This window comes from Dermacentor albipictus, chromosome 4, assembly GCF_038994185.2.
Source record: "Dermacentor albipictus isolate Rhodes 1998 colony chromosome 4, USDA_Dalb.pri_finalv2, whole genome shotgun sequence".
Taxonomy (NCBI): Eukaryota; Metazoa; Arthropoda; class Arachnida; order Ixodida; family Ixodidae; genus Dermacentor; species Dermacentor albipictus.
The window spans coordinates 145,751,001-145,774,363 of NC_091824.1; the positions used below are offsets into that span (position 1 = coordinate 145,751,001).

Sequence of the window (23,363 nt, forward strand, 5' to 3'; positions counted from 1 at the left end):
TTCAGGCTTCCACAACCTCAGAGGTTGAAGACTAGGAAAATGACCAGAGCATAAAGGAGCCGCGAAAGAAATGCTAACATATTTTAACAGCACCATGAGTCATCAAAAAAAACTAAAAGAAATAAAGAACTAACCTTTAAACTACTACGATAAACTGCAGGACGATTACTTAATGAATAAATGCATCGTCCACTAAATAAATGCATATTCGTCCACTAACATTGGAACAAAAGAAACTGACCGTATATAAGCTGAGCCTCATAGTGTTCTCTGCAGTGTGAGAATGATACGTGGTGTGCCTTTGTGACAGTGTTCAGAGGGGAAAGACACATTTAAGTTCGATAAATAAAGCAGTTTGATATTGAAGCAATATTTCCTGCTTTAATGATTCAATGATTCTTACACCCGCTTTTCCGAAGCTGATTCTTGATCCGAAGGCCCCGTGCTTGTTGGAGAGTGTTTGATTGATGTCCTCCCACCGAATTTTCCATGTCATGGATGCAAGCTCCGCTTCCAACTTAAAATGCCTGCATCATTTCAGAAAGGAACGCACTTGATACTAACGACACAAGCAACACTATTTCTTGAAAGGGTTATGAACAATATCGCGGACTGCAGTTACGGCTTGTGATGCTTAGAGGAAACAAAGATGTTGTAGAACATACAACATTACCTTCAATTTTTTTTCCTCCAGAAAGATGATGTAAGGGATCTGTATAAAACTAAATTCCACATACGGTTCTTATATATGGTACATGGCAACGTAGAAAATGTAAAAATAAATAGTCTGGTGTAAATTCTTATGTCACTGCCACCAGTCACAGTCATATGTCCATTACATTTCAGCACATCCAATGATACTGAACTGTTTTGTTGAATTTTGTGGCACACTAGAACATGCATGCTTGGTCCCACGATGACAGCATGGATTATTACGCACTGTTATTGTGCAAGCAAGGTATTAATTATAGACACCATACTAGTCGTTACAGTTTTCTTATCAGGTATATTGAAATCCGAAACATAATTACAATAAAATAAAAATAAACTATGCAAAAGAACGAGATCAATAGCCCACTTGCTCGTTACCTGTAAACGAAGAAGGAGGCGAGGCAGACTATGATCATCAGGGTTCCAAGTACTGAGGTGATGATCATGTATTTGCCTTGGCTTTCTGAAAGCAATGGGAGTGGGCATGGGGCATTCTTATGAGGAAAGATAATCATGCCATATTATATGATACGATTAATATCACATCGATAACATGAAAAAAACGTTTTGTAGAATATCAGGCTACAAAAGATTCCAGACTTTCGTAATTCGTGTTTACTCAGTGGTATTGAAGCGTGTGCACAGTACGTGTTAACCAAAAAGGAGGAGGAACGCTAGTTTACAGTCTGGATTCCACGTTAAATAGAAAATATCGCAGATCAAGAACGCAAATTCAAGTTCATTGTTGCGTTAACATCTTGAAAGATGAATTCAGGGAACCACCTGCTCCACCTTCACGAAAGAAAGCCGTTCTACACACCATTTCCTCACTGCAACATAATATACTGGCACTTGTAACACTTCACCACCCACGGCGACGTTGCGCGTCTTGGGTGGCCATCATAGCTGCCTGTATTTTTTTTTTTTAGTGAGGGATGACTAATCACAGTGTAATCATATGCTCTAGTCGCACATTTACTCAAAACAGCACTGAGTAAGTGAGCAAGGGTGCCAATGTGTAATGAGGCTCTGCTGGAATTTTTGGCTAAACGATTTCCTAAAACGAAAGAAGCACGCTTTTTCAACACTATCAATGGTGCCAATGCCTCACACACAACATTAGGCTGCATTTCAAGCGCCTTGTAATACACGAGCACTGTGCAGTGCTCTTGAATTCTTGTTACCATATATATATTATTGCGTAATAACATAAAGTGACAGCAAACACAAACATTTAGTTTTTGGGAGAGAGGCACGAGATGACTATTTGCGACGATTTGCCGTGACGATACACCAGGAAGCTATCTGAAGTTGATTTAGAGCCTTAACAATTTTTACCGACCATGCTGCGCGTAGTCAGGTGCTTCAGATCCCCAGATACAGATACAGGCACACAGGCCCAAGCATGGAAACAATTTGCATATTTGCGACCACAACGCTGTCTAATTAGCTCCCTAAAGGCAAACTGTTGATTCCCAGGTGCTTGTTGCTGCTGTTTCTTCTCTAATCCTTCTCTGCGAGAAGAAGATTCCAATGAACGACACAGAACAACAGGTGCCCGCGCAAAACGATGTTGCCTCGGAACACGGAGCGCTTTCTCTCTCTCCCAAAGGAAGCTGCGCAGTGAGCAAAGTCTTCTTGGCTTGCCACCTCGACGAGCACGACTCCACTCTCGCTCCTTGAGAGGCTCCATAGTACATGACCTTTAGTTCAGCATCCCAACGCCGCGAGTGCAAAGAGCCCCCTCAGAAGGAGCAAGGAGGTCTTAACGAGATTAACCCCGAGAAACAAGTGGTGCAATGCAGGAAGTCCAGGCGTTGCTGGGGTTTCTTATGCTGCGCTTGCAGCTTGGCTGATCCTCCTTTCCTAGCCAAGAGATTCTAGCGGCCGGATGAGATACTATGATCCTATTGCCGTTTTACGCATCCTCATTCCTTCTGTGATCCATCGACGCTCAGAGAATTCTACTCCCCTAATGAACACGAGGTCGCTTCCTGCTTGCACTAGCAGGAAGCATTCAGGAGGGAATGGGAGGCAGGAGAGGCTCAACACCGTTTCTTAGCGAGCTTTTCCAAGACCTCGTTAGCTCGTCCGTCTCTATCGCATAGCATGCCGTCACGCGGTGACAATTCGATACTTTCAAAGTCGAGACGAGATGTGAGGCACCACCGAAAGCGGATCAGGCGAAAGAAGTTAAAGAGATCAAGCAGAGAAAAGGGGTTCTTATGTTCTAGGACGCCTCCCCCCACCCCTCGTTTGCGGTTAGGAAAAAAAAATCGCCTGTGGTAATACGCTTTCTGAAACGTATAGCGCTTTCGCAAAGTGAGCAAGCTGTGAAGTGATTTTGCAGCACCACGTGGAAGCACGTGTCGGCATACTCTGAAGAATTGCATCAATGATACTGGTTATAGCGTTTCGTTGAAAGTAAGTGAAGGAACATGCAATTAGCATGGTTCAATTTATTACTGCGACAGAACTATTATGTTTATTTTCGAATTATATAGGTGTGATATATTGCTGCAACAAATTAACGCCAGATAAGACAAAGCTCACAACATCAATTGCGTGTGTTCTTTTTCGTCCTTTTGACGTCGAGATATAGCACTATACAAGTTCTTTATTCAAGTTATACAATTATAGCGCTTACTTTAGCAGTATAAGTATCTCTTTCCTTACGTCTCTATGTGCGTGCTTGCGTTTATATAATCGCAACCCCCGTTTTAATTCTAGTGTTCTTTTCATCACTGGTACAAGGTTCTCAGGGGAAAAGACAATGATCACGCAGACAAAAAAAGATAATGAGCCATCTATGAGCTCAAAATGCGGCACGCTGATCGTCTTAAAAGTACACAACTATCTCGCTTTCAGTTGCAAGAGAAACTGGAAGAAGCAGAAGCTTAAACATAGGGTTGTTTCACCCATAAGAAGTTTTTCCTGTAATGCATTTTGTTCTACCATTACATTCGTGGCAAGAGGTATAATATAGGACTGCGCGAAGGACTTGCAGCACGACAATCAGGAAACCCTTCTCGCTCCCTCGCTTCCAGATCTTTATAGGAGGAGTGACGGGATAATCACAGCTCGTTGCCAGGCTCCCTGGGGAAATTTCTTCTAACGCAGCTGGGCTTTTACGCCGGAGTGGTACCAGAGACTTATCCAGGGCAAGAAAATATTTTTGCTTGCTCCTGTCACTTTAGATTATGTGATGTTTGCAAGAAACAGCACCTCGGCCAAAATACCATTTCAAGATTCAGGACGTGTCACACATAGCAAGACAGCGCTAAAGCCTAAGTAACTGAGAGAGTTTGGCGGATGGCAGCACCAATTCTCTAAATATACGCCCCCCCCCCCCCCCCAAATAAAAAGAAAGAAGAGAGAGAATAATAAAAGACAGCACGACGCTGTCAGTTAGCCCGTGTCATCCTCGATCCTGATTATGACAACAGCGGCTTAATACCTCCTACGTAGGTGGCAATTATAGGCAGCAACCACAAATCAGGACGGCTGACAAGCGAACGAACGCTCTGCAATAATATGAGCTGCTGCCCTTGATCTGTGTTGAAGTAATGATTACTATACACATGTAGGCTGGAGCCTAACTCTTCGCCACCACAACATTGTTATCGTGATGTTGATTGTCCCGGATAATTTTCTGAATTCAGCGAAATATCGAGAAGAAACCGTGTTCTGCTGTTCTGGTGTCACATCTGAAACACGGTGTATCAGTGCCTCCTAAGGGTCTTCCTCCTCTTTAGAACGTCGACTGTTTAAGCTCAAAAACAGTATCGAATGGTCACAAAACACGTGTCGTAGCTTCCACTTCTGTGCCATATTTTTACGAAACGAAGATTGGAACACTGTCACATCCAAATCATGGTGGATGTGACAAAAATTATGTTAACAGCAAGGAAAAATATTGTTGACGGAGAGTGTTCTAAAGAATCATCATCATCATCATTGACATCATCGACATTATTAACAACAACCCAATTTAAGTATACTGCAGGACGAAGACACCTTCCTCCGATCTACCCCTCTGCGGCGCTAACCGATTCCAACTTGCGCCTGCGAATTTCTTGATTCGATCATCCCTCTTGCCTTTTGCAGTCTTCGACTTAGCTTGCTTGCTCTTGGCGCCCATTCTAAAACCGTAATGGTCCACCGGTTATCTAATCTATGCATTGCATGCCCTGCCCAGCGCTATATCTTTCTCTGAATGTCAATGAGAATATCGGCTATGCCCGTTTGCTCTCTGATCCACACCGCTCTCTTCCTGTCTCTTAACGTCACGCCTATCATTCTACGCTCTATCACTGCTTGTGCGGTCCTTAACTTGTTTTCGAGCTGCTTTGTCACTCCCCAAGTTTCTGCCCCATATGCTATAACCGGTAGAATGCACTGATTGTACACCTTTCTTTTTTAGTGACAATGGCAAGCTTCGAGTAAGGATCTTAGTATGTCGGCCGTATGCGCTCCAACCCAATTTTATTCTTCTGTAAATTTCCCCCTCATGGTTATTGTCCCCTGTGAGTACTCGACCTAGGTAAACGTATTCCTTCGCAGACTCTAGAGGCCGACTGGCGATACTGAAATCTTGTTTTCTTGCCGGGTTATTGATCATTATCTCTGTTTTCTGCATAATAACCTTCAACCCCACTCTTGAACTCTCTCAGTTAAGGTCCTCCATCATTTGTTGTAATTTGTCCCCAGTGTTACTGAACAGGACAATGTCATCTGCGAACCGAAGTTTGCTGAGATATTCGCCGTTGATCTTTACTCTTAAGCCGTCCCAATTCACTTGGAAGAAGTGAATACTTCTTCCAAGCATGCAGTGAACAGTAGTGGAGAGATTGTCTCCTTGTCTGACCTCTTTCTTTATAGATATCTTCCTACTTTTCTTGTCGAGAATAAGGGTAGCTGTGGAATCTTTGCAGATATTTTCCAAGATATTTACGTAAGCCTCCTGTACTCCTTGATTACGTAATGCCTCTATGACTGCTGGTATCTCTAGTGAATCAAATGCCTTTTCGCTATCTATGAAAGCCATGTAGAGAGGATGACTGTACTCTGCAGATTTCTCGATTACCTGATTCATTATATGGATGTGATCTATTGTACAGTATCCTTTCCTGAAGCCAGCATGTTCCCTTGGTTGACTGAAGTCAAGCGTTGTCCTGATTCTACTGGAAACCATCTTGGTGAATATATTATGCAACACTGGTAGTGAGCTAATGGTAGTAAGCTATAATGTTGGAATTCTTCCAGCTCTGTGGGACCCTTGAAGTTGTGAGACATTTCGTATAAAGGGTCGCAAGCTTTTCTAGCATGAGGTCGCCTCAATCTTTGAATAAATCTACTGTTATTCCATCTCCTCCTGCCGCTTTTCCTCGTTTCATGTCCTCTAAGGCCCTTCTAACTTCCTCGCAAGTTATATAAGGAGCCTGTGTAACCTATTAATCTATCTACGAGGTACATTTCATGACGTATGCTTTAAGACCATGCAATCAGATAGTCCAGAAGGATCATTCAGTAAATTAAAGTGAATAGTCCATCACTATGAGCAAAGAATTTTTTCAAATTTCCTTAGTACCAGCGCTGGATGCATTAGTATCAGTAAGGCTACCGATGATTAACTACACAAGCATTGCAAAGACTGATTGCAGCAGATATTAAGCAAAAATATTGATAACGAAGAGAAATGACACTGCTGTAGAAAAGTTGGAGAATAATAAACTGTAACAATATCCCGTTCTTAAACAACAGGACACAACAGGAATCACATTCATTTGACATTTGCTTATGCTAACAGTAAAGAAACATAAGCAATAGAAAAGTATTTAAAGCTAACTGTTTCCCTCTCTCTCTGTTGTTCTAGGGCAGACCGACCACTAGACTTCCTTCTCTCTTGCGGGGCCGCGGAAAGGAGAGCTAGCGAGAATGCGCGTTTCTCAGGAGACAGCTGGCCTTTTGAACGGAGAAGGAAGGCTAATGGACGCATCCGAGTGCTACGTTAATCCGAGATTAGCCTGTGGCAAACGGGGCAATTTCGGTGTCCTCGCTTCTGAGCGTCATGATGAGGGAGGCTTCAGTCAGAAGAGGGCTTTGGGGACCGTTGGAGGTCCTATCAAGGATAAATAAAGCCTCAAAAAGGCAGGGCACATGTCACACTGTCAGGAAGCGCCACTGTTTGGATTGAGGCGGTGCCGGTCATCAATGCATATGAGAATCCGCTGTTTTTGTTGGGCAGAGAAGCCATTGAGCTAGCTGATAGAACATCCTATCCTCCACTCCACCAAGGTCTATACCAATTGTTTTGGTATTTCCATGCAGTTATGTTTATCTTATGTGATTACGCAAAGGCCGTCACTATTTTTGTGTTGTTGTTTCAGAGGATGTTCAATCATCTCTTGTTTTTGCAGGCACGCCGTAAGTGAATGCGCAAGCGAAAGTTCCTACATCCACAATAACTTCATAGTTCAAAGATTACTGCACAATAGTCATATACCTGCTTCATCATCGAACTATCCTGATATGGCTAAACGAATAGAATGGCCTCTATTCCAATCGAAACAAGAAATATCCACAGATCCCTTTACCATGTTTGGCACAGAGGAGTGGTTGATGACCTTGAACAACAGTACATTAATTATTAATTAGACATTGTTATAGTAACCTTCAAGTCATTCATTCTCCGGCTGAAACTTGACGACGCTAGATACGTGAGCTCCATAAACTGGCAAGACTAAATGGCTTTCGCGCAAAATGTGTAGATTCTTCCGTTACAGCACAAATTGGAAAAGCAAAAATACGCAAGCCTGTGGAACCATATGATGTAGGATGGCGCCTTAGTGAAATGTTTGAAAGCGGCATCGCACATGTTACGAAGTGCGCTTTGCAGCAGATCTTGAACATTTATTTCTCAAAAGAAGTGCGAGGCACATAGGTTATAGCGAAGAAATTGTGTTTTCAGTATTTGCTGACTTCGACATTGCAGTTACAAGATGACTTCTAGAGTCATTTATTAAGAAATTATTCAGTATTATGTTGATCTATTATAATCCTTTTAGCGATTACGGGGCACATTTTCATGTCCACCACTGTCTTGAAGCTTGGTTATTAAAAATTATTGTTCTGTTTCGAATCTAGATAGTTGATAATTACAAAGAGTTGTCGCAGAAACACTAAGCCTCAAAATTATGACACAGATGTTGAAATGTACGTGAAGCAAAGTTTATTAAAACGTTTGAATAAAAGCTCTAAATCTAATGGTGGTGCGTTAAATTCTCTTTACTTCCATCCTATGCAACGTGTAATTTCTGCAACGTTATGTTTATCAACTACAAAGGTCACAGTTTACTCACATGCAATTTTTTTATGTTTATGCACTACACTTTCCACAAGCTATGTCAAAATGCCAATAGAAACCGCGAACCAGGCGGATGCACAGTGGAAGACGTCTACGCAGTGATTTCGCGAGGACGAAGGTGATGCGCGATGCATAGGAATAAATGAAGATGACAGGCGTATACACAGGGAAAGACAACACAGACCTAGCACCGTTAGCAATGGCGTAAATGAGGGGTATTCCACATGTCACAGTGGCACGTACTCATTCTGCAGAATTAGCAAATAAAGGCGACACACACTTCGGCACATAGTGAATCTCTAGATATGACAAACAGTCCAGTAAACCACAGAATAATTTGAATATAATACGCCTTTACTAAAAGGTCAGTGTGCTTTAGAGATAGGTGGGAGTCGGTTTAGGATTTTAGGTTTTTGTGGCAATGTATGTTTTAATACGTAGCACGGAAACGGCCGTTACTGTTTCTGTTTCTTCATTCAGAAAACAGGGGCTATTTAAGCCTCTTTGCTAGAACTTACGCCAAACCCGAGAAGGTCGGCAGACGCACATTTACTTCAAAACTAAATTCTGGGACATGCAGTAGATTTGCCACATTTGTGCACAGATGGTGTAAAAAATGAAGAGAGAATCCTGGAAGAAAAAAAAAATATGAAAAAGGAAGAAGTATAAAAAGCACTGAAAAACTTGCATGCTTCTGCAAACCGTCGTGTTTCCGCACTCGATTTCCGGATCTGGCGACAAGTCCCTGGTTTTAATTCAGCTGGGTCAGCGAAGATAATTGAGGCTTTCAACATTTGTTAATGCTTTGGAAACCTGCTGATGCTCACTGCAATGACCATTAACTGGGCGCATAGAAAGTGGTGAATGGCAATGAGGGCGCAGAAATAGGTAGCGTTCTACTTCTCTGCAACTGCACTAACCAGCCCGACTGTTTGCATGAGTAAACAATACGAAGCCTCACACGTCGCCGTCTACTTTCATGTCGTGTTTCTGTTGATACTGCTATTCTAACTGTAAGTGCAAAACACTGTTACGTACTTTGTAGTGTTATCCCACTTCCTGAAACAAGTCGAATAAGGAAACAAATAAAGTCTTTCGATTAGGACGGCGACACATTTCTTAGTACATTCAAATACCTCGTAAACAAACACATTCTTGGAAACACAAGAAAGTTCAATTGACTACGCTGACAAAGGTATATTATCTTCACCAAGAAATATACGCTTCTAATAAAACATTTAAATCGTCATACTGAGCAAAACAAACAAATATAATTGGGAAATATAATTTGTTTGGTATCCTAGGACCCAGTGCCCTTCATGTGTACTTAATGTGCCATATTTAAAGGGACCCTGAACCAGCCCTCGGGCTCAGCCAAGTTTTGTTGCCGTACGTGGTGCGTGGACATCGCAAGCGGGTCGCGATGTGACATTTGTCTCAAACGCTCTGTTTTCACCAGAAGGCCGTGTCCCCACTCTTTTCCAGACGCTTTACTTCCCCATCGAACGCTTTATTTCGTCATTCCCTTAGACGGCTGCTATTATTGGCCCATAGCTGACATGAAGCTGTGATCGGTTACATGGCGTGGATACTGCGGTCACCGCTTAGATACTGAGTACACTGGCTAAGCGCAATGCGGCCGCTGAGGACAACCGCGTTTGGCTTATGTTTAACGCATCCTAGGCACCAAAGGCGGACGTCGTGGCGCATACGTTAACATCCCAAATGAAATTTAATGTGCGCGCCACAAGGACAGAAGGCAGAGCGTTGTGGGCACGTCCCACTGCATCGTAGTCTTCGCAATGCAAGGCACTGAAGAAGGAACGGGAGCACAGCGCAGGTCGTGGTTGATTGCCAGTAACTCCGCTTCTGCTGAACGCGCTGAAGTACCTTTCACGGCAAAGTATTTCGGAAATAGTCTATTTTGACTTCAAATGTGTTTCTCCACTTCGATAAAAACTGGCTCAGGGCCACTTTAAGGTAGGTTTCCGTTACACGAAGGCAGCTGAGCAGCTGTGATATATATTCGCACGCCGTCGTCATCGTCCTCGTCGTCGTCATCATCATCTTAAACATCAACATCTCCACCAATCGCCTCTGTCTAGCGCTAACTGATTCCAACTCCAGCGTGAAAATTTCATGATTTCATAACCTGACGCAATTTCCTGCCGCCCTCGAAATGCGCTTTGGTGCGATGTGGGCCTCGCGTCCACAAAATAGCCTCTGCTACTATAATAAATAATCAGACGGAAATTCAAAGCCCGGGGATTAGTTGCGCTCGTAAACAAGAAGGGAAAGAACTGCTAGTACGATTGAATAGTGCAATTGTACTTATAAGACAGAGAAAGAGAGAAGCCTGAATCGGTGTTGAGTTGGTTGTGCTGCGCGTAAGCTGGTGACGACACAGTCAGCGGTTATATTGGCCGGCAGTGATCGTGTGACTGTGCTCTCTCTCTCTTTCTCAATATATATATATATATAGTACTCTTATCATTCGACCTTAACCTGCATCTCCTACTCACACGGACAGAATAGTCCCTATGGTTCAGAGACCTCATATAGTTAGCGTTTTATAACAGCACATGTGATCTGTAACTACCTAAGAAAAACATTTAATTATGGGGTTTTACGTGCCACAGCCATGATATGGTTATGAGGCATGCCGTAAAGGGGGATTCTAAATTTTGATACCTGCTCTTTGTGACGTGCCCCCAATTCACGGTACACAAGCATTTTTGCATCGAAATGATGCCGCCGTGGCGGGGAATCAAACGGGTGACTTCGTGCTTACTATCTCGACACCATAGCTACTAATGCACCGCGGTGAAGCCGCAAGAAAGAGCGCAAGAAAGAGCGAAAGAGTGCTCATAATGTTGTACTCACCATCGGCGCACTGCGATCCATCGAATCCACAGCGGGGTACGTCGGGAGGAGGCGAGGTGCGCCCTCCGGCCCAGTGAATGGTGCGATTGGGCACGTCCACGAACTCGTGCCGCATTCCCAAGTAGTTGGCAACCACCTAATGGAAATATTGGTCTTGAATGATGAAGCAAATCTCACTTTATTTCGGATACTAAATGTGGATGTAACTTTGATACACTTTGTGACAGTTGCCGGCTTGCTCTTTCTATTGCTTTTTTGGGATCGTTTTTTATGTACATAAATCTAACAATAACTCGTAGCAACATGACTTTGTCATCGTGCATAACGGTGCGCGTTTGGTACCATGGCTACCCACGTGCGGCAAAATGAAAACACAGAATTCTGATTTTGATAGGAAACGCGAATGGTGCTGGGCAGACATTCTTCTCTTGTGGTGATCTTTGGATGCATATATACTCGGTCAGATGCATAATAGTCATTCACAAATGAGCTCAGACGAAAACTTATGAGCAGGTGTAAAGCGTTCTTTTCTTTTATTGCGAGAGCAATTATATGAGCACTCCAGGCACACTTCTACAGTCGACGTCGCCGCCACAGTGAGCTTCCGCATTAAGTCCAAGGGTGATAAAACCGTCGCCACGCGTCGCGTGCTACTTGTGCGAAAGAAAGTGTGTGAAGGTGAGCTGGCGATCGGGGCTCAATCTTGTCCAAGCAGCGGAGGAAAACGCGGAGGAAGTGCGTTATCTTCCGTCGCGCGCAAAGCTCCATGGGGAGGGTAGGGAGGAGGGGTGCGTTCTACCAACACCACCTAGATAGCACAAGGCCTGTTTACTCCGATCCATGACGTCAGGCTACCTGGCCCCAAATTTCCATTGACAATGCTGGCGTGATGAAAGCGGTGACGTCAAAATCACTGTTGCCTAGTCGGGAGCGTCCCCATTAGAATCTATGGCAGTCGGACCAAGTAGCATGACGTCATGGATCGAAGTGAATAGGCCTTGTGCTATCTAGGTGGGGTTGGTTCTACTCCGGGCGACCCGGGCGGCCACGCCCGCCCACCCTGGCCGTTGTATCTCGAAAGCCATCTGCGACGGGAACGCAGTCCGCCGCGCGTTGTGTTTTCGCGACTTAGTTCGCGCTGCTGCGAGAGGCAGCACAAAGGTGAATTCGCTCGCTGCTGCTGCCCCGCTTCTTCACTCCACCATTTTCACAACGAGTTTCCGCGGTGATCGAGTGAGATGTGTTCATGTTTGCTGCTGCGCACGTGACGCCATGCTTGTTAATTTAGCTAGTATGCCTGTGTTCACACGTGTAAACAGGCAATAAAACTACTATCCTTACTTCGTATAGCTGTCGACTTATTTCCTCTCGCAATCGATTCTTCGCTTTTAGGGCGGAACTGCGACTCCTTTTTTTAACTTCGACACTTACTTTTAAAGCCCAATAAGAGCACACGAATCACGTCACTGACAATTCATTGTCTGCTCAGGCGGACATCATTTGCCAGAAAAGCCAAAGCAATTCATTCCCTATATAAAGATGCCCCTATGGGCACATAATTTATGAGTATTGGCGTAATTCTGGCAACTTTTGCGGGCTAGAACAAAAGTCTCAGATTTACAGATAAACACACTGTGTTACTAACGATCTGTGTGGGCACATCAAAAAGCTTCACAAATGGGATTGAAAATGTATGCTTTTAAGATATGTTATCCAGACCCTTGCTGCAATACAAGGTCTTGCTCTACGTGCCAGATCGTTATGATCTTGGCCTCGCATTTTTCGTTCGAACATTTCGTTTCATAGAATACAAAACGTTTGGCCCTGTTTAGAAGAAAAGCGCATCAAATGCCATATTCATGTGTTTTAGTAATTTGCCACTATGCGGTTAAAGCCCTTATTAGATTACAAAATGCTTCGCTGAAGGTTTCAAGTGACACCTAAAAGGATGCGCACCTAAGAGAAATAAGTTATGGTTCAGGTCAAGGGACATCATTATTCTTACCACGACCACAGCAAAGCGCTTGATAAACTTCCAGTCCCTAATTGACTATCCATTCTGTGAAATTGTCATAAATACTACCACTTGAACAAGTGCTGCAGTGTGTTAAGGGTACGTCTAACAGCAAAATATTTATTAAATAAGAATTAAAGTGAGCGAGAAGGGGCGAGAATCGTTCCTCTTCATCACCAAAGTTTTTCCATCGGAATTAATCTTTCAAAGCAAAATCAAACAGAAAGTGTGACCAGGAACTTGGAACGTGGCGCTTCCCAGCCCAGAGAAATATCATAGATATGGCTTGCCTCGAAGCTGACTTTTCTAAAGTTCTTAAAAGAATGTGCAGGAAAAAGCGTTCAAAACCGTTCTGTATTTTCAATGCTAGTTCACGTTCTTGTATATGCCTAGCTTCAAGGAAAAAGAAAAGGAGAAGAAAACGCGGCACCGTTCCTCGCTCACGCTGCGCGGCAATCTAAATTTGATCGGAGATTAAGAATGCATTATGCATGCTCCAGTCCCACTGCGGCCTCTCCTTCTGAAAAAACAAAAGCAAGACCTCCAGGGTATCGCATCCGAAGCGGAGAAGTTGCCTGGCTGCAAAACGTGCTAAGCTTTCTGTGCTCTGCGTTGTTGGGTTCGTGGCGACCTCCGCTACGAGAGAAGGAGAAGACGAAAATTTTTTTGCGCTGGCCGCCACGAAAAATGCATTAGAGTTGATATAATTAAAGCCACAAAAAGCAGCCACAAAGTCGGTGTCCCTTTTAATCTGCATGCGAAATTCTCGCACGGAATTCAGAGAAAAGCGGCAAGGGAACAAAACGCATTATTAACTTGCAGGGAGCATTTCATAAATTTGTGATAAAGCGCCATAGGCGCCTGTTGTAATCCTACAGGGGAAGCTGCGCTACAGAAATTCAACGGCTGAGAAAGGCTATTTATTGGCGCAAGGACTATTTATTCTATGTGGTTATTGAAGAGTAGTTGCATCGACAGTGTGTAACAGAAGTACTGAAAAGGAAATAAAGCTGCGTAATTAGACAGAAATAAGTGAATATTAATTGCACTCGTGCTTTTATTTTTGTTGGTAATCATTTGTATTCGTTTTATAGGCCAACCTAAGTTCGTCGTCAGATACGAAACAAAACTTAGAATTGCAACGAGAGTTGCCTTGTTGCACTTACATGCGACAATAAAAATTTAGTCAAAAGGAAGTGAAATCGGGTCCTGTAACAGCCAAGAGGAAAACGTATTACGGAACTATATGATGAAATGAGCATATTAAGGGCCTCGAAGAACTACGAATGTTTCTTCGATTTGGCGTTCCAGGCAGGACGACGGAACACCTTCACCTAGAGCGGATTTATTTGCGGCAAAAATGAAGCGATCGCCAGACGACAGCGCGCAGGCAGCAAGCAAGACGATATATATACTGGATAACAGACAACTGTTTTTCTTGGTTCCTTCTGCCAATTCCCTTATCTTTCTCTTTCTTGCCGTGTCGTTTTGATTATTTATCTAGGTATCCCGCGAACCTTGTTAAGTAGACAGTGTTGTGGCTAAATAGACAGGTTTCAAGCTAGCATACAAATTTTAAAGCAATATTCGTGTGCCTCTGGGCATGCAGTTATATTACGACACCCCAGAAGCCTTCGTGGTGCCCCATAGGCCAATAAGTGTTTACATGTCATTGCACAGGCTTTCATATCTGTTAAAGATACAGCTTTAAAAATATTGACAGGTCTCTTGATGTCTGGTGATTGGTTTACCATTTTTCTTTCGAGTGCATAGAAAATATTACAGGCTGAGTCCCCTCAATATTTATTTATTTATTTATTTATTTATTTATTTATTTATTTAGTTGTTATTAGCTTCAGGGCCAAAGGCATTAAATAGGGGAACGGGTTGCAGCAAATGAGGAAAGAAACAAATATAAGCAGTTAGAACGTTTAAGTACAAAGGCTTCTAATAATAGAGAATATTGCACAAAATATGCTTTTCCTTTTTTGATTTGGAACAGAGCATAATGAATTTATGCTTTTCCCTGTTTACGTCCATATTTCCTAGCAGAAATGGAAATAAAAAGAGCCACTGAAGTTTTTTGTGTACAGTAAATGGCAGGCACATCACGTCGTTCTGAAAGACAAGGAAGTGTCTAAGCGGGGCTAGAAATTTCACATGACCAATGAAAGTGCCGCCATCAGTGCAGAAATGCAAATAAGCGGTGCGTCTTCGATAGACAACTCCTTTGCGTCATTGTGCGACACCTGGTGTAATGAGAATAAATCCGATATAGAATTGTGAATTCTTTACACTCTTCATCGTAAAGGTGGCTACATGAGATGCATGTAAAACAATGTGCTACATCAAGTATACCAATATTCACTTTCTGATCCACTATTTCTTTAACAACTCAAAGAAATAATCTCGGTGTGCCTTTGCAGGACTCCAAGCACAATAGGCCGATAAACTAACTGTTCGGCCACCACCTTTTTTTTTATTTATAACCTACTCGAGGGATCATGATAGCAGGCGTGTGTCTCTCGTGCCAAGGAGTACTAGGTCATTCGGGCAACCATCGCGCACAGCACCTAACATAGAACGAGAGAGAGCAGTTCCTCGTGCTCCAGTCTCTATTATGCCGCAGACTTGCCGCTCTCTTTCCTGCGTGATGAGTGGAAGCGTGTGGGTTTCTCTCATTCTGGTCTCCAGGCAGGGCAAGACTTTGAGACACATTATGCTGCAGCGCCTTCGGCATCGGCTCACATTCCGCACTCCTTCTCTCGCGGTACTCCTTCGGTACTTCTCATGGTACTCTTCTCACGGTACATCCTTCGGGTTCGGCCCGGGTTGTAACCTTTTATTTTTCGCCGAAGTAAAAACGGAACTTGTCGTCATGACGTCACCATCATATTACCATCGTTACCATCCATCGTCGTCGTGTTGCTTCTGTTGTCATGTACAGGCTCGCGTCACGCACGCAATTACTTTACACAAACGCGCCGGTACATCCGGTAACTGGATAAACGACGCTGGATAACCAGCCGCCTGCAAAATGCTTCGCAAATCATCAGCTCTCGCAGAGCGTGGGATCTGTATAATTTTTGTTTTATTTTTGCATGACACACGAGCCGATGCCTGGCTTCTATTGTAGCGGACTAATTTCGTGAAGATATACGGCTTCAGGCCATCGGTGGTGTCTCGGAGGATATGGCACTTGTTGTTCAGCTTAGCCCGTGTTCGCTTCGTGTCGATACTCTCATGGTGGCTACGTTCTGATAGAAAACGGAACTGTCAATACCCGCTCATTAATTACAAATAATAAGATCTTTCCAGCACCCTTGCTGAAAAAAAATTTGCATATGTTGTTTCGCATATGCATTATTTCAGTCTTCTCTAAAATAATAATTTATGGAGGTGCCTTTTCATTAAATCTCTTTTTACTTTGTCCTTTGTTCCTAGCACCAATACTGACGTCCGTATTTAGGCACAGAAAATATATTGCTTACACATATCGTATATTGTTTGATATATGCAAACCAAGCACTCACGTGATATTGGCCTGTCTCTGGGTTCATGTCCAGGATCGAGTAGTCCAAGTCTCGGTCTCCCTTCTCGTTCACTCTCACTGCGCCCGTGATTCCTAGAGAAGTCCGAGCAACGAAACAACAGTCAGTTTTCAGCCTTTAATTGGCGCACCTTCTACAAAGCCCGTAATGTGCGTCCCTGGAAGCCGGCTAAGCCTGGCAAAAGGCAAAAATGAAAAAAAATAGCTATGTGCCGAGTCGATGGAATCATCACAAATTAGTGTGAAACGAGTAGGAAGACATGCCGGCGGAAAGGTTCAACGAGACAGCTAGCAAATTTGTCGAAACATAATTATCGACCTAAGCTCCTCTGACCCTAGCGGATCACCTAGTCGTGTTGAAGGGTGCTATTTGTTTTTCTTCTTATTTTTCTCGAAATCGACAAACACGCTGAGACAAATTTAAGGCTTCATATGTGAAAGTTAATTAGGCGAACGTACTTCTGTCGTCGATTGCTCACACGTACTGTATTTTTGTCATTTCTTTCTTTTCCTTTCTTTTCCCCTTTTATTTGTACCTTCCGGTAAAAATTCCTAGCATATAACTTGGAAGATAAGAATGAAGTAATAGAACCTTGAAGCTCTGCTAACTATGAAACGATTGGCGGCGATTGGATAACACTTTTTGCCCGTGGACGTCAATTTTCGCTAACACAATGAATCGCGGTCCCTTTGGTCATGTGGAATAATTTATTATTATAGCAAAATAAAATAAGACATGGTCACCAAGGGAATACAGTATCTCTATGTGTAAGACATACATTTAATACATCAAAACGTTTTTGGACACATGAAAATTGGTGTGTACGTACCTTCAAATGTTCTGTTCCACATTTTTTGTGTAATGTAACTTCCATTTGTGATGGGCATGCCGTCGATTATGGTTTCGTTGATGGCCAGGGCGTACAGAATTACGGCTTCATAGAAGGCGGAGACAAAAGGGTTCACCTAAGTTAATGAGAAAGGAAAGAAAAATACAATCAGATTGGTTCTTAGGCAGGAAACAATTTGTGGGAAAATAAAGCTGTCGAAACATTTCGAAAGCAGTGCCTATTTTTAAAAATTTTTCTGTGAACATGATTTGATTGATGTAGTTGCACTTATTCTCAATTTGTGATATAGTAGCCGACAAAGTAATAATGCTTCATATAACGTTTGTATTCTATTAATAAAAATTCAAGTAATATTAGCATTGGAAAGAAGCACTGAAAATGTTAGGATGCTTTCCACGTGCCTTCCGCAATATTACCAGAAGAGACACCTTGAATAGTGGTCATTAGACCACGCAGATATCAGCAAAGCAGAAGACCTACCCAAGCTGCCCGCTTCTGAAAGTAGCAACCACAATGCAAGCATTAAACAATTTTCCCCGCGATATTTATCGTTACACGGGCTGCGCTAAAAAGATGCAAATTTTTCTCACTACACTTTCCCTTTTTTTTCGACAATTTGCAGGCATGAACAAGCAGAGAGGCTATGTACTAACCTAGGCAAAGCTCCGGTGCAAGGCACATTTGACAAGCAGCGCTCAAGTCATTTCATATTCCAATGAAATAGCAGTTAAAACTATTGCCGTCACAGAATTCATGCTATTGCTTTGTAATATATGTGCGAATACATACATCACAGAGATGTAAAGAAACGCGTGATGATACACTAGAGAAGATTGTGAATTGTTGCTTTTGCTGCAAAACTAAATGCATCAGCCGTTTTGTGTACTCATATCCCGCGTTCCTCACGGTTCTGCGTGCTTTCTTAACATCTACCGTCGAGAACCCAAATAAGAATGCCTGGTAGTGAGCGAATGGCCTTGCTTCTTGTTCGTTTGCTGTTTCTGTGTTATTTATTCGTATTAATGACAATTTTGAAAGTTCTCTAACTTCAAAGTCGCTCTGAAAAACAGTAGCATTGTTCTTCCACATTGCGCAGAGTTTTTCAAGAACCACCCCCCCCTCTATTTTGATCTAAAGATTCTTTTTTTCCTGAGAAATGTACAACATAATAATTGTCTACCGTGTCGATAGTGCATTGTTCTGTGAATCATAGTAAACAGACTAGCTGACCTTTTTGACAACAGCTGGGAGTCCCAGCGGAAATCTCATGGTCACACTTTTAATAATACGATTTAGCACCGTACAGTGCACGCACAAGCTGTGAAGCATGATGTAGAATGCAGCTCTGAAGAGGAACCAAAGACAAATCATAGATGAACAGGTTAAAGGGTTAGATCAAAGTTCTTATCTTATCAACAGCTTTATACCGTTGTCCCCGTTTATCGCTCTAAGTCGGTGATTCCGACGATAGGTCTGGCTCGTGATTTTACAGCCTGTCATTTTACAAGAATATGAACGGAGTCAAATTTACGCAAGCGCTAACCGAGAACAATTTTCTTTTTTCTCTAACATGCCCGAAATCTTGTTGCTACACAGAGCCGCCTTTTTTAACACAGAGATTGCCAGCAAGATTGAGACTATAAGAGACCGGCAGTAGTTGCAAAAAGGCATCCCTATAGAGTCTAAGTTTCGACAAGAAGACTTGTCATCGTCAGGGATCTCTCCTGACGTAGAAATGTCCCTTTGTTGAAACGTAGGCACTAGCCACATCTCTTGCCCTACAAATGTTAATCTCTGCATGAAGATTAAACGATGACGCGCCACGAGCACTTAAAGTAACACTTTATATAAAGTAACGCTGCCAGATTCAACTGAAAGTTCCGGCTATTTCTTGCGGTGTTCCTAGTTCAAGTGTCATCGCATTGGACTATGAGCGCTAAGCTCCACAATATCTTGAATGTGGCTGCGTAGACTTCTTGTCTCTGTCGCTAGGCCTAATAAACGGTCTTGAAGAATAATTCCATCCTCCACCTTCTCAAAAGCTGCGCCACACACACTTATCCAACTGCAATGTTTTTCAATGAGCGCAGCGTAAAGGCTTTTTGCAGGGTGCTCAACAGGTGGTATGATCCTTCGTGCACGAATTCGAGACGGAGATTAAACACACCTGATGTACGATCACATATCTTAATCTAAACTGTGGCGCTATTGGTGACATCAACACTTTTAGAAATTATGTGCTCTGCTTGTAGCTATATAAGCATGTTCCGAGCATAATGACGCCTCGGCATGCTACTTAAGTCATTCTTTCACGCAAACGTTGGCATGAAAGAATGTGTGGTTCACTTTATTCAACCCCACCTATTTCAATTTCTATTTTGTAATTTTATAACGAAGAGCATCCGTGTCATATTCAAATACGCAAAGATACTTGCATATGCGTATGCTTTTTCTTCAACTTAATAATGCATTCGTTAAGGAGCACTAGGGCATTTGAATTGTGATGAGAGCTGAGTGTCAGCAAAGTTTTTTGTTGAAATGGCACGAGCTTCCATTTGGTCTCATAGTGCAAAGTATACAGCGCTGGCCCAGGGCGCATAGGCATCTTGCATAATTATGCAGTAAGATAAAAGAGAATAGCTGCTCAACAACATGGCATGAATTCAAAAGAGAAGAATATATAGATAAATATTGTGAAAATAAGCAAAAATTGAGGTAGCAAGCATTTCACGGGATTCATTGCTACTTCAAGTCGCCATTCTTCATCGTACAGCCCGATTTCCTTACCAACGATCAAGCAATGCAAAACTGCAATACCACAACCGCATTGCCGTGAGGCTCTTCAGTAGAAGGGCGCACCAATAGGGCGACACTTTCGGACTGTGATTACTTTTTCGCACACCGGAAATAAAGTAAAAATTCCTAACAAAGACCGAGGAGAAGACTGTGAACGACACAGAAAGTTCCGAAGACTGGATGATCCCGAGTAGAATAGCGCCAGCACTGAGACTGTGAGGTTCGGAAAGGATAGCGAAGCAGAGTGGCAAAAGGAAGGAGGCACCGAATTGGCTGCAGTAAGAAAGAGAGAATCCAGTGAAAAGCTCGAACAACACAAGAATTTAGACGAAAGACGCTTCGCTAGCGTGGAACAAAAAATAAAGAAAGGAAACAATTCTATAATTGTGAATCGTTTCTTCGGAGGCGCAGAACAATTATAAGAACGAGTAGGCGAACAAAAAAATGAAAAGGGAAGAAAGGAAACAGCAGGAGACGGATAAGGAAGGTCTTGAACAATGGGACGACGTTCGCGAACGTGAAGGGAGACCGGCGAAGAAGAAGGTGAACGGGGGCGAGTCAGCGCCGGGAACGAGGATGACAAAGTAGAACAGGGTGAACGGGGAAGCGAAAGGCTTCCGCTGCCATCTCCACGGGAGAATGGGGTGAGGACAGGTGGAGAGAGTTCCTATGCTGGGATCGATATCACGAAGTGCCCAGAAAGGAAAGAGGAATGGCGGCGACGAAGTGAGTGCTTCGGCGCGGTGCTTGTCAGTTGTATGCAGCGTCAAATCCATCGCACACTGATCCCTCTTTTGTGCTCCCGCACAGATGGCCGGAGAAAGCGAGCGTGGTGAAAATGCCGAGTGCGCGAGGAAGGCAAAAGAAAAGATAACAGAAATAAAGATATGATGAGTGGCAGATCGAGTCAAGCTGTTAGCATCGGCAGGCGAGCAACAATCCAACGAGAGATCCGAACAATATGCGAGCGCTCGTTTCTTGTTTCTCTACCTCTTTCGTTTTTTTTTTGTCGCTTTTCGCTGTCTCTTTCTTTGCGTACTCGTTTCTTTCTTGCGCTGTCTGGTTTTCGAAGAATCTTACGATAATGACATCTTTTGTACCATCACGCCGTCTACTTTTCTTCTGACAAGACACGACTCGCATAGAAAAAGGATCGCTCTCTCGAGAATTAAGCGGCGAAAAAAGTGCCGACAGTCAAGAATGTACCACTTAGGGCTGTACTTTATTTCTGAAACGCGTTCATAAATGAAGTTAACGCCGCTCTACTAATAGTGCCTGTTGGTTTTATTTCTAGCCATTCTTTTGTGTTATTATAAAGTGTTAGAATGCAGCACGTTTTGCAATGAATGTGCATTTGAATAAATAGGCCCGAAAGTCCATTTGCTTATGAACGAACCTCTTTTACAACGTACGCTTTCCTTCTTTGTGACGACGAATGGAAGTTCCTTAGTACGTTTGTATTTTCCTGCAGAGGCATTGCCTTACATGGCGACTCACTAGTCTGTTCGACGCATATGTTTTGTTTACGCTATACCACTCTCTGCTTCAAACATACGTGCAGCACAAGTTCGCATTCATGGGCATACCAGGGAAGGAAGGCGCACAGACGTGTCGCAACTGCATTCGAAAATAGTACAATATAAGATAGAGCCCTCGACGTGCAAAAGCGGTAACGCGCATACCAGCCGGTCTGCCTGCCTCACCAGCGCGACAGGCGTTCGTTTTAATTACTGTCGTTAGCCAGCGCCTAATTGCAGGCGCAGAGAACGCCGCCGAACGCGAATTTCGTCGGACGAGCAGAGTACAGGGAACTCGGCAACATTGAGCAGACCCACCTCGTCCGTGTTGTAGTCGAACTCGAACTCCTTGCGAGCTGTCTCCTGCAGGGCCTGCTTGAAGTGCGAGAACTCGGACGTCTCGGGGATTCGCGTCTGCACCACGAGCAGCGCCTCGTAGGCTTTCCGAGCGCGATGGTTGCGCTCTGCTGTGTCGGTCTCCCGGTACCAGGGCCGCGTGTTGCTCGTGTTGCGCCTGTCAGCGGAGAGAGAGAGAGAGAGAAGGGGGGGGGGGAGCTATTGGACCGGCGTTGAACGTACGGAGCCCAGCTCGTTGCGTCTGGTTGCAACGCGTGCGTAAGAAATATTTCGTCAGAAGGAGTGTTCTGGGCTCTCATATTTGAACAGGTGGGTTTGAAGCGATTCACAGTCTGCATGAGCGCGTCATGAAGCGCCTCTATTGCAGAATACGCTGTTCCAAGCACTCTATCGTTTTCTTCACATTTCTATGCTTACTACATGCGTTGTGGACGCTGAAGTGATTTTACTGCGCTAGGGGCGTTCTAATACCTCGGTGACTCATGAGCAAACAGCAGGGCCTAATAGGGCTAAAGTAACTATACGCTCCACTAAGGCTCGAATTGTTGTATGTATGATAGCAGGCTCGGCTTGTCCTGTCGAGCGTGCTATCGGCGAGATAAGTCGCTTTATTCAAATCTGAAGCATAAGACCACAAAGTAGAAGCATGTTTAGGGTTCTCGCGCCACGCCCGTTTGGCGGCCAACACGGCTAAGTGAATTAAACGCGAAGCTAAACATTGTGGAGCTGCTGTAAAGTGTCGGACCTGCCAGGAAGGCTCATTAGAAGCGTACCCTAAAAAAAGTGTACACGCTTGGGTGCTTCTCTTGTCTCCAAGCAGTAATCACCACCTATCCTCGCATATATTTTCTTAATTTTCTACTTTCCTATTGAGAACACAATTTCATTCTGGCATGTGCATCCGTTCGCGACCTACGAGAGCCAGACGCGCAAAGTGAAAGTCCAAAAAGGCACGCAAGATACATGAGGACTGTTGTTTGGGGACGCTTCAAGCGAACACGGAATTGGGGAGAGTGGATTGGGGACAGTTGATTGGGGACAGTTGATTGGGGACAGTGGAATTGGGACATTGAGGACAGTGCAAGCAAACGCGGAAGATGCCGCTAGCCCTGTCGTGCATGGACCGCTGTGGAGGGTGCCAAATGCCTATAGCGCGCAAACGCAGTCTCTAGGCGGGCTTACCTTGCTGCTCATTCAATGATCGCAACTCACATTCACTCCCATGAACTGACATAAACGCTATGTCAGTACGCCCAAAACCAACCATGTGTTTACGTCGCCTATATAGAACGAGGGGCGCGCCATGGTAGGGCAATAG

At 43.7% G+C, this 23,363-nt stretch overlaps 1 protein-coding gene across 1 annotated transcript in view; it reads right to left on the reverse strand.

Moving 5' to 3' along the window:
* LOC135902177 (atrial natriuretic peptide receptor 1-like) overlaps positions 1–23,363 on the reverse strand; it is a 243,877-nt gene that overhangs the window by 61,866 nt on the left and 158,648 nt on the right. Inside the window, exons 3-8 of the mRNA XM_065432127.1 lie at positions 22,007–22,202; positions 17,355–17,490; positions 16,508–16,599; positions 10,961–11,096; positions 1,090–1,174; positions 404–527 (exon numbers count right to left, since the gene is read on the reverse strand). Coding sequence (XP_065288199.1) covers positions 404–527; positions 1,090–1,174; positions 10,961–11,096; positions 16,508–16,599; positions 17,355–17,490; positions 22,007–22,202 — 769 coding nt within the window. The remainder of the gene's footprint in view (positions 1–403; positions 528–1,089; positions 1,175–10,960; positions 11,097–16,507; positions 16,600–17,354; positions 17,491–22,006; positions 22,203–23,363) is intronic.